The sequence below is a fragment of the Cynocephalus volans genome, chromosome 10, assembly GCF_027409185.1.
Source record: "Cynocephalus volans isolate mCynVol1 chromosome 10, mCynVol1.pri, whole genome shotgun sequence".
Taxonomy (NCBI): Eukaryota; Metazoa; Chordata; class Mammalia; order Dermoptera; family Cynocephalidae; genus Cynocephalus; species Cynocephalus volans.
The window spans coordinates 85,803,418-85,815,143 of NC_084469.1; the positions used below are offsets into that span (position 1 = coordinate 85,803,418).

General features: G+C 31.6%; 1 protein-coding gene across 2 annotated transcripts in view; it reads left to right on the plus strand.

Moving 5' to 3' along the window:
• The window catches only part of URI1 (URI1 prefoldin like chaperone), a 67,332-nt gene extending 56,013 nt beyond the window's left edge, over window positions 1-11,319 (plus strand). Inside the window, exons 6-11 of one of the 2 annotated variants that reach the window (XM_063112464.1) lie at window positions 47-104; window positions 1,893-2,064; window positions 3,612-3,957; window positions 6,058-6,200; window positions 6,940-7,192; window positions 9,555-11,319. In XM_063112464.1, coding sequence (XP_062968534.1) covers window positions 47-104; window positions 1,893-2,064; window positions 3,612-3,957; window positions 6,058-6,200; window positions 6,940-7,192; window positions 9,555-9,737 — 1,155 coding nt within the window. In that variant the 3' untranslated portion in view covers window positions 9,738-11,319. The remainder of the gene's footprint in view (window positions 1-46; window positions 105-1,892; window positions 2,065-3,611; window positions 3,958-6,057; window positions 6,201-6,939; window positions 7,193-9,554) is intronic. The other variant, XM_063112465.1, reaches the window with a different exon arrangement.
• The last annotated feature ends 407 nt before the right edge of the window (window positions 11,320-11,726 follow it).

Consider the following 11,726-nt stretch of genomic DNA (forward strand, 5'->3'; position numbering starts at 1 on the left):
TTGGAGATCTGTATTGTTAATATGCTTTTTTTGTTTAAAAAATTAGGCTGCAGGTGATATTGTTGATATAAGAGAAGAAATTAAAAGTGACTTTGAATTTAAAGGTAAGCAATAAGATTGCTTTATATATGTTATTTAGGTATTTGCCATTCGTATTGATTTTTAAGGGGTCTTTTTGAGATATTTGAGATTTATTATATGGTACTTTTTAATTCATAAGATGCGAACATTTGTTTCATTTATCCATTTTTTATATATTAAAAATTAATGGATAAATAATTTTTGGTTAACTTGATTCCTGACTGATTTAAGTGGTAGGATTACATGGCTTTTTTCCCGCAAAGTTCTCTCATGATCTAAACCTCTCAAATTCAGAAGATATGTATTCTAGACATGGATCTGCTCCTAATTTGATCTTTGACCTTGGTCAAGTAATAAGATATCTTTTGCTAGTTTTTCTCCATTTAAAATTGAAGATTTAGATACAGTTTTTGTAAGAAAGAATGAATATAGCATATTTTAGCCATTTCTTTTATGGTGCTTGCAGTGGCTTTCCATACACAGGTGGTTCCCAGGTTCATCAAGTAGCTTTCTTTGAGAATGGGTTATGTGTTTGGGTTTACTTCTATAAAGGCTGTAATGGCTCCTTTGTCTGTTGATAAAGTGTTACAGTAATGAAATTTTAAAAAATATAACATGGTTTATAATTTGCTACTGTAGAAAACCTACTACAAAATAAATGTTAAAATTTATTTTGATTTTTAAAAGTTCACATTTTGGTAATTAACTCTGAGGAGAACTTACTGGTTGAAAGTAGAAATACTTTTAGAAGGCATATTCTAGCCATAATATCTATAGTGAAGTGGCATCACAAGTAACAGGAAGCCTGAAGGTCAAATAAAGGAGACATATATTAAATTTAAAGAGCAGAAAGGCAAGTTAAGATTTTTTTGTTTGTGATGACCAAAGAAAAATTATGTATGCTACAGGTCTGAAACATAAAAATTGTCAGTACTGTTTTATCAATAATAATTACAGTGAATAAAGCTATGAAACATAATTTTGATATTTTCAAATTTAGAAAATAGTGATGTAAATTTGAATATGTGATGGACTTGAGGTCATCTGGTAGTACCATATCTCATAACAGACAGTACTTTAGAACAATTCCCATTACTTTCTTTAATTTTTAAACAAAGCTTTAATTTGCTTTATTTAAAAAAATCCTTTTTCTTTTTAAATGAAAAGCAGATAGATTTGAGTTCACATTTGATCTAATTCCTGCCCTCACAAGAGGATTACAAGTAAAATAAAGCAATTTAAAAAGTAGTAGAACTTTCCAGAGATTGGCTTCCGTTGTTTCCTGTTAGGGTATTCTTTCCTGACAGTGCCTTAGAGTGTAAAGCATCCTATGATAAGGCTTTTGCATCCTTCTTTGGTAACAAAATTCTCTTCAGTAAGGATGGTAAATGGGTATTTCTTTTGTTGAATTTTACATTATAATCAGAGTGTATCGTGTCTGTTTCTGCTTATGCATTTTTGAAGTTCTAGAACAGCCCTTCACAATGTTTAATGTGCATGTGAATTCTGTGGAGCTCTTGTTGAAATACAGATTCTGATCCAGCAGGTCTGGGAAGGCCCTGAGAATCTACATTTCTGAAAAGTTCCCTAGACATGCTAGTGCTGCTGGTCCATGTACCACACTTAGTAGCAAGGCTCTAAGAGACATGTTTCCTTGGAGTTCTCCTGTTTGGCTTAAAAATCATTCCTCCTCTTTCTCAGCATTCCCTTCGTTCCAAAGAAAGTCTCACCAAGCTTGGGTTTGTGCCTTTTTAATGGGGGCTGTTAACAGCCATGTCTTTTCTTTCTTTCTTTTTTTTTTTTTTTTTAAGTAGTAAAACACCGAATTGCTCATAAACCTCATTCCAAACCCAAAACTTCAGACATTTTTGAAGCAGATTTTGCAAATGATGTAAAATCCAAGGATTTGCTTGCTGATAAGAAACTGTGGGCTCGGCTTGAAGAACTAGAGAGACAAGAAGAATTGCTGGGTGAACTTGATAGGTACCTAATAACAGATTATCTTTCCAAGAAAATTTGTTTCTATGCACATTTCCTCATTAATCTTTTCCCTCATTAATAAAATATTATGGGCTCATTGAATAAAATGCAGAAAAGCATAATATATTAAATCATCAATAATATTTTCATACCAAGATAAATATTTTCTAGAGCATTTTCTTTTAGGACTGTGTTTGTGCTCATTCCCATGTATGCACATGTACATAAATACTTAAAATCAACATCTCCATTTTTTATTATAAGATTTTAGCCATATTTTACATAATGAAGTTATTATAGTAGAAAATTGACTTTTAATAATTATGGATGCTTTATATATGCTTTATATATTAAATTTTAAGTGAAGTACAGTTAGTCTCCCCTTATCCATGGGGGATTGGTCCAATACCCTGAGTGGATGCCTGAAACAGTGGATTGTAACAAACCCTATATATACTGTGTTTTTCCTATACGTATGTACCTGTGATAAAGTTTAATTTAGGTATAATAAGAGATTGATAACAATAATAAAAAAGAACAATTATAACAGTATACTGTAATAGAACTTATGTGAATATGGTCTGTCTCCCCTTTCAAAATACCTTATTGTACTCTGTACCCGCCTATTTTTGTTTTGTGGTTGACCATAGGTAACTGAAACCTCGGAAAGTGAAACTGTGAATAATGGGAGAAGGACTACTGTATTTTTTTACACTGCACTCAGAATAATGCTCCATCTTTGAATTACTTGTTAGAAAGAAAAATTTGCTTGGAATTTAATTTTGATACTGTAAAATGTTTATGCTTGCTTTCCTTTTGCAAACTTTTCTGTTTATTGAGCAGGCAATTTGTAATCTGGTCAGGTAGTTACATGTATGAGAAACTTCACCAAACTGCTGTTTGAAATACACATTAGCACTCACTTAGAATTGTCAAAGTGCTAAATGAAGTCTGCTACTACAGAAGTTCCTATATTATTTTCCTTAAATGATGTACCATATGCAGTAATTAGTTTCAGTGAAAAATAGGACATGAAGCACAAACAATTTTCTTTCTGCCACTTCACCTGTAAATTCTTAGATCTTTTTGGTAACTGGTACTATTTCATTTTTAAAACTAGTTTTCAATCGTGATTTTCTTGGTTATGATTCTCTTTCTATTTTTGCATGATGTTATTTTTGGTTTTGTTATTTTTGTAAGGTCTTCAATTCCTTTACAGAGTGAAGCATGATAAATGTGCATTTGTGTGTATAAATATATTTACGTGCATATGTACAAATCCTTTATTTTTAAAATTACAGTAATACATGCTTAAAATATTCTGAGTCTAAAAACAGAAAATAATGTGTTATAGATCTGGGGCTTTAATTTTTGGACTTCAAACATGAATATATATTCTCCGAAGTTCTTACAAATTTCTTCTTCTGGTTTAAAAAATACCTTATTCAAAATCTTAGTTCATACCCATTGAAATAAACTGAAAATTAGAATATGTAAAATTCTGGTATGTTTGTTTGATCTTGTTAGTTAATTTTCTCATTTTCTTTTAGTAAGCTTGATACTGTGATTGCAAATGGAGAAGATACAACATCTTCTGAAGAGGAAAAGGAAGATCAAAACACAAATGTGAATGTGATGCATCCAGTAACAGCTTCTCTTACTCCCAGCAATTGTCAGAAGGATGTTACAAGTTCAGAAATGTTCAGTGGTCAAGTGAATAGTCAATTGAACTGTTCAGTGAATGGTTCAAATTCTTGCCACAATAATGAAGATGATGATGAAGAAGATGATGATGATGGAGATGATGGTGATAATGAAAATGACCGTGATGCTTTAGGGGTTGGAGATAATTCTGTACCAACAATATATTTTTCTCATACTGTTGAACCTAAAAGGGTTTGTATACTTTTAACTTTAGTAACTTTGCATATAATTTGAACATTAAACATCACCTATGATATTTTTTTAAAAGAAAAATATTAATAGTGATTAATATTGTTGGTAGTGCCAAACAGGAAAATCTTTTGCCTCTTATTCCAACCAATTTATTTGAAAAGGAAAAAAAGTTTCTAGTTCGTTAGCTGATATTAGTTCATTGTTTTCTGAAGCCACAATAGAATTTGAGTTGTTTGGGGTCTGGAAAGGAATCAGATTTGAATGGCAACAACAGTAACTCCACCTGTCCTTTGTCCAGAGAGTTTTCTTAAGAGTCCTGTAGTTAATTATATTGTGGGCATTTTGGTGTGCTTAGGATGTTGAAAGTTACTACAGTAGTTAATTTTTAATTATACTGGGTGGTTGTTTTCTTTGTGGGCATAAAATGATTAAGAACATCATGAGCAAAAAGGGAAAATTTTAAGAGTAAGTAAAAATTCCCTTTCTGACAAAGTAAATACAGACAACTGTGGGCAATTGTGACTTGAGAATTTTGGCATTTTAGAGCTGGGAGTGACTGTAGAGATCTTCTAAAACAAGGTTTTCCCGCTTTTCTTTAGCATCAAAAGCCTTTTGTCTCCTGAATCCTTATTGTAGAAACCCAGTATTTAAAATAGATCAAAGCAGGTTAGCTCTGGTTAGAGGAAAGATAGGCTACCCTAAGTCTATCTTTGCCCTGTCTCTGTTCCATATATTGCTGTAAGGAGCCACTGGGAATTTATCTGTCTAATTTGTCTTTCTCAGGGAAACTTAAGGCCTAGAAGACATAGAGCTGGTTAGTAATAAAACAGGGAATCTTTTGTCTCAGTTTAGTGCTCTTTCTACACATGGTATCCCAATTACCTGTAACAGTTAAGGGTCTGTGGTATCAGTCTTAAGGGTCTGTGATTATTATTTAATGAAACATGTTTAAAACATATTTGATAATGTTTAGGTTCCTTATCACTGCTGTAATATGAAGTGAAATAATTATACAGCTTTTTAAAAAATATTCTAATATATCCAACTAAAGAGATCATTTCCTGAATTCTTTGGAAAAAGTTGTCTGAAATGATAAGCCAAAAAAAAAGTTGGTTTTGGGATTCTTTTTCCAGGCTTTTAATTTTTTCTTAATTTCATTTAGATAAACAAAAGAAATAATATTTGCAGGGATGTTACGGGAAAGAATAGTCATTAATATGGAAAGTGTGGCATAAATGCCAAGTAGAGATAGAAGAATAACACAGTAATTCTGAACAGGGTTAGTTTTAGTTTTTAGTTTTTCAATTTCTTAACATTTAGAAATGTTTAAAAAATTCTAAGCAGTTGAGCATCATCTAATTGCTTTTATGACTTAAGTGTTATAACTGAATTTTTTTTATTTTTTGGTTAATTGTGCTCTTTGTTTTGAAATGCATGATTTAAGTCAAACAGTTAATATCTAAGTAATGGAATGATGTGAGGCTTATAATGAATCTACCATTTATTTTAAGTGTATTTTGCTTTATATACAATAATAAAAACACTGAAGGCTGGAATTGTTCATTAAAGAAGATATAATTTAATGTCATAGAATAAAAGGTGAGGACTTTTTTGCCTTATCGGATAATGCACATCATTTCAGCACCAAAAAATTTCAACTGCCTCCCTTACTGTTACAGTCATTTCTCAGTATCCATGGGGGATTGGTTTCAGGACCTACCTCGGACACCAAAATCCAAAGATGCTCAAGTCCCTGATATAAAATGGCATAATAATTGCATATAACCTATGCACATCCTCCTGTATACTTTAAATCATCTGTAGATTACTTATAATAACTAATACAGTGTAAATGCTATATAAATAGTTGTTATACTGTATTATTTAGAGAATAATGACAAGAAAAATATCTGTACATATTTAGTACAAATGCAGTTTTTTAAAAAAATATTTTCGATATGCATTTGGTTGAATTTATGCAAGTGGAACCACAGATATGGAGGACCAACAGTGTTTTTTTAATTATATGGTATTTGTTTTAGTTTTGGCCTTCATTTAATTTCTCAAAAGGTTCTTAGATTTTTGCTGTGAAATTTTTAGGTCCGAATAAATACTGGAAAAAACACCACTTTAAAATTCAGTGAAAAGAAAGAAGAAGCCAAACGTAAACGAAAAAACAGCACTAGCAGTGGCCATTCTGTGCATGAGTTGCCTACTATCAGGACACCTGCTGACATTTACAGGTGAGTGATATTCACAGACTGCAGGGCAATCTGCTGATCCCTTCCATCTTTTTGCAAGTGAGCATTTACAGGAAAAGATTGTCTGCAATGCAGAAGACTTACTGAACAGAGACGTATTCTGATGGAATTAGCTTAGTATTTGAAAGCTTTCCCAATCTAAAGCAGTTGGAATGTTGCATGTTTTTTCCCTTTTCTCCTTTGCCTGTGTTTTTGAAACATTCCCAATTGGTCTAGTCAGAAAATCTCGTATCTTAATTTTAGAAAGAAAGTTTGTGTTCCTAATGGGCTAGGGCAGTACTTTCCTACCACAGCTATAACATGCTTGGCATGCAGTTTACCTTTTCAGAGTAGAAATTAATTACACTATTTCAGTTTTTTGTTGTGGTGTTTTTTGAAAAAGCTATCAATTGAAAATACCTACTGTTTTTCATGACCCATATTTGTAAAACAGTGAAAATCACTACGTATGTTATAAGTAGATCTAAAATTGTATAGAATTTTGGCTCATTAAGCTGTTATCACCTAGAACATGCTTATAAATGTGCGTTATTTTGTTAGGCCAAAAAATAAAATATGTCATTTGAGGGTACAGAATTATTCTGAATGAAAATTTTAGATATAAAGTTTTAATTAAAAATTTTAGATTAATTTCTAGAAAAGATTTAAAGAAATTCTTATAAAGTTATTCTCTGTTTTATGAGTTACCTAAAGTAAGTGTGTTGTTGTTTGAATATTATAGAGTCTTTGTTGATGTTGTGAATGGAGAATATGTCCCTCGTAAATCAATCCTGAAGTCTCGAAGCAGAGAGAACAGCGTTTGTAGTGATACCAGTGAAAGCAGTGCTGCTGAATTTGACGATAGACGGGGAGTTTTGAGGAGTATTAGCTGTGAAGAAGCCACTTGCAGTGACACCAGTGAGAGCATTTTGGAAGAGGAACTGCAACAAGAAAATCATCAAAAGAAACTTCTGCCTTTATCAGGAGCACCTGAGGTATGTATCTTTAACTCAATTTCGTGTAGTATCTTTGACTGATTTTTGCTGTTAAACCTAAAAAACATAGGATCAATTGAATACTAGGTTTGTACTTTTTTGATGATAATTTGTAAGAAATTTATAGTAATTAGCAAACAGTACAGGTAATATTGTCATATTAAAATAGCTCAAAAATATTTTTTGTGAAAGTATGGCTTGTCTTAAAGTTCTATTTCTGTGAAATGGGAATTCAAGAATATCTTAATCAGCATATGTGTTAAATTTTTGGCTAGAAAATTATTTAGTAGTTTATTTTAAATATGATTACTGACAGACCAGACTGTAGTCATTTTCTGGTAGTTTACATAGCAGATTATACTGTTCTCTTTTAGATGCTTTGGTTAAACAAAAAAATATATACATGGCAGATAATTATCTAAAGTCTTATATGATTTGGCCTGTGCAGGTGAAATTTAACTCCTGGGGGATTATGGAATCATTTTATAAACTGATGAAAGCTGTAGACCTTCTTCAAAAAAAAAGATTAGTGCTCACTCATACACTTTTACCCACCATGTTGTATATAGTTTGGGGATGAGGCAGTGGGAGGGTGTTGGGAGATCCTAAAATAAGAATTTCTATCTATGAAATATATGGTTAGGTTTCCATTATACCCAGACTTGATTATTTTACTCTTTTGTTTTGGTGGTATTTGAAGTTTTCAATTTAAAAAGTATTTAGGAAGACTGGGGAACTCACACCTGTATAAAACTAATATAAACATTTGTATATATAGTTAAGTACATATAAAATATTTATATTTATATATAAATAGGCATATGTAAAAATTTCATTACTGGTACTTAATAGTACTAATTGTGCTAATGTACTAAATGGTAATTGGGGATGAATCATTAGCATTTAGGGACAGTACATATGATTAAAATATTCTCCCTTCCCCCCAGTATAATGATCTTAGATGACCTGGAAAGTATCTTGCCTTAAATAGTCTTCCCTACCTTTAGAAAACAGGTAATGGATGTAGATTTTTTCTGGTAAGTATTTGAAAATAACGATTTTGTAAGGACTTAATGTATCATGGTACAGCTACAGAGTATGGAACTTGTTTTTATTTCACTCTTTTTAGCTTTGCATTTTGTATTAAATTGTTATAATAGATAAACTTTTTGACTTCAAAGGAGTAGTTAATGATTTTGGCAAGTATTTTGAGAGATAATTTTTCAGTATCTTTAAATGCTAAAATATTGTCTTTTTAAAAATTGTTTTTAATATAATAAGAAAGCTCTATGCTCATCATGATAAAGTGGAGTTTTTAAAAGAGTAAGCTTTGAGCTGCTTTTAAGAGCTGGATTCCAAAAATAATGCAGAAGAGAGGTGGCATTGTTTGTTTTTGTTTCAGTGGGGTGAGGTGGAGGGTGGCTTTTTAAACTATTCAAGTGATACATTGTCTTGACTAATTTTGAGCACTTGGTAGGTAAAGGGACGCTAACTATATATGGAAATTTGTATGTCAAATTTTAGTCATAATAAGTTCTTAGAAGATGTAAAGGTGGAGTCCCAAATACCAGAAATTTTTATATATCTTTATATAAAATGTTATATAAAGATATTTCCAGCAATTTTTACATATTATTTAATTTTGTTCCAGTTGAACATAAAATTGACCAGATTAAGTCCAGCAAACATCCTGTTGAAATTAAAGAGTCATTTTTTGCGGAACTTCTGATTTTCATCATTGCATTAACTAGTAAAATTTTGAAACCTACACTTATTCCCACTAATATCAGCACCCTAATAGCATTTTTTAAGTTTCCACTGATCTCTTAAATCAAATTGGAGCAAGATGCAATAAAACATTCAAAGAATTGTACAAATGAACACCGCTGATAGATACGTCAATACTGGTGAAAGAAACTAAGCTGTTGGCTAGCAGGCAGCCTGGCCACCATAAGATAGCTCATTTATCAACTGATGTACAAAAGTCTGAATTTGACACCCTAATAGCATTTTTAATTTTAATACATTATTTTTCACAGCATGGGCTGGACATGAATACAATGAAAGTTTGAGGACCTTTTATTTATCCATTTTCGCTTTTTCTAAAATAAGCATTTTACATTTTGTTTTCTTGCATGTGCACTATAAAATTTACTTATATTTGGTGATGTAATTAAGAAAAATTTTAATGGTGCTTGGTTTTTTTGAACAATTACTATTTTGATGTTATAGTGTTGTCTATCCAAAAATCTTGTGAATTTACTTTTAATGGAAAGAAATATCTAATTGATAAATAGAGGATAAAGATATTGTGGATGTCTTATTTACATTTTATTACCATAACCTGACTTTTGTCTTCTAGGCTTTTTCTGGAACTGTAATAGAAAAAGAATTTTTACTGTCCTCCTTAACACCACACCCAGCCATCGCTCATCCTGTACTACCCACCATCCCAGAACGGAGAGAAGTTCGGTCAGAAGGATCAGAAGGCACTGCCGAGAGAGTTTCAAAGTTCAAAGCTGCCAGGTTGCAACAGAAAAACTAGGCCCTGCCTAGGAAAGTGGGAATTTACATCCTGAAATGCAGTTGTGCATTTGTTTAGAGTATGTATAGCAAAATATGTTACATGTAGTTTGAAATAAGGCATCCTGCATTAGTTTGACAGCAAGTTCTCTTACCCTTATCAGTGGTATTTAAAAAAAATCAAAGTAAATGTTTAAATACTTTAATATTCAGCTTGTTTTGTTAATTTTCTGAATATTGTCAACACACTTGTCTAGGTTCGCCTTATGATGCAGTAGCAGTATTTTTCCAAGAATACTGTTCATATGCATTGTTTTTGTGTTTCAAACTAAATACAGGCAGTTTTGTACCAGCTGTGAGGTTGTGCATGCCATATGGACCATTTTAAAGAAACTTTTAAAATTTCAGATAGATTCAACAATTATATTACTTGCTTTTGCATTTTAAAGGCACTTTAAAAAAATCTACTTCTTGTAGGTTTTGTAGCTAGGTGGCTATTTAAAAAAACCTCTCCACTTTGAATGTCATAGTATAATTTTTAAGGCAGAAAGCTGCATATACCCTATGGGAAAGTTTCTGATTGGAAGAATGATATTTTGTAAAACGGTTTTTTTTTCTTCAAGTAAAAATTTTATGAAACTTGGTCTCTAAAATGTTGTGAACGTTATGATTCAGAATTGAGTATAGAAATGTCTTTGATTCATATATATGCTACATACACCACACAACAGATTCTTGAATTCTTACAGTTTCATAGGCATTTCTTCTTCCCTGGTATGTGCAGTTTTCACTGGGATTATGTTTTAGTAGAGAAGGAAAGGTTGTCTAGCTGTTTAAAAAAGATTTTTTTCAATAAAAAGTTTGTATGTTTTAATCTTTCCTACATTTTCATTCTTTAAGGCTACTTTCCTACTAGTAAATAATTGAAATAACATATTTACTTTTAGCAAACTCCTTAAAATAAGGAGAAATTTATTCTAACATTGAAAATTACACTGCAAGTGTTAATCATTAGCTTGATGCATGCTAAAATGTAGCTTTTAAAAAGCATCCTGCATTAGTACTAAAATAAGCCATCAATGCCAGTCCACCCTCTATTCATGGCTAAATATTTAAAGGTTATTTATAGCTTCTTTAATGAATTCTTGCTTAAACAAAGTGAAATTATGTCCTAGAAAAGTAGAAGCTATTTGTAACTAGAACAGCATAACTGTAAAAGTTTTATGAATATGTATTTTAATGATAAGGGAGTGAGCTTGAATCCCCACTAGTTAATGGGTAATTCAGAACAGAGGGACTGATTGTGAAAGATCACCTAAAAATGTAGATTTGTTCTTCAGTAAATTTTGATCAACTATGCATATATTTTGTGGTTTAAAACTGTTTTTCTTTTAGTCAACCTCCCCTCTCCCCAAACCAAAACTAGAGGACAAATCACATACACAAAGGAGCCACCATTTCCAACTGCTATTCAAGTGATCATTTCTGTGCTAGACTTTTTTTTTCCCCCCAGAAACAAACTTTATTGCAGGGCTATTGTGGTGTTCTTTACAGATGTGTAATTTCAAGAGTACTGTCATTAAATAATTTTTCATGTTCATGAACTTCATTTTGAGCTTGCTGTTTATGTAGTCTGTGTTACTTCCTTCAAATAGGTCTTTCCTCACAGAACGAGATGGTAGTAAAAGCAAAGAAAAAGTGTTCAGTAGCACATTTTTGTATGTTCTGCTGAAGATCAAATGAAATAGTGTCGCTCCATTTCATAGCTTCAGTCTTATAGCAGAATTTTAAATTGTAACTTGAAATTATACCTTTCTTTTCTGTATTAAATTTAAGTTTCAGTGGGACAAAATGAAACTGTTCTGAAGTGATCTGTTTTAAACCATTATGAAACAGAACAGCAGACCAAGAGATTCATTTTCTAACTTTTTATTTTGAACTAATTTTAGTCCTACAGAAAAGTTGCTCATAATAGCACAGAGTTCCCATGTACCCCCTCATCCAGCTTCCC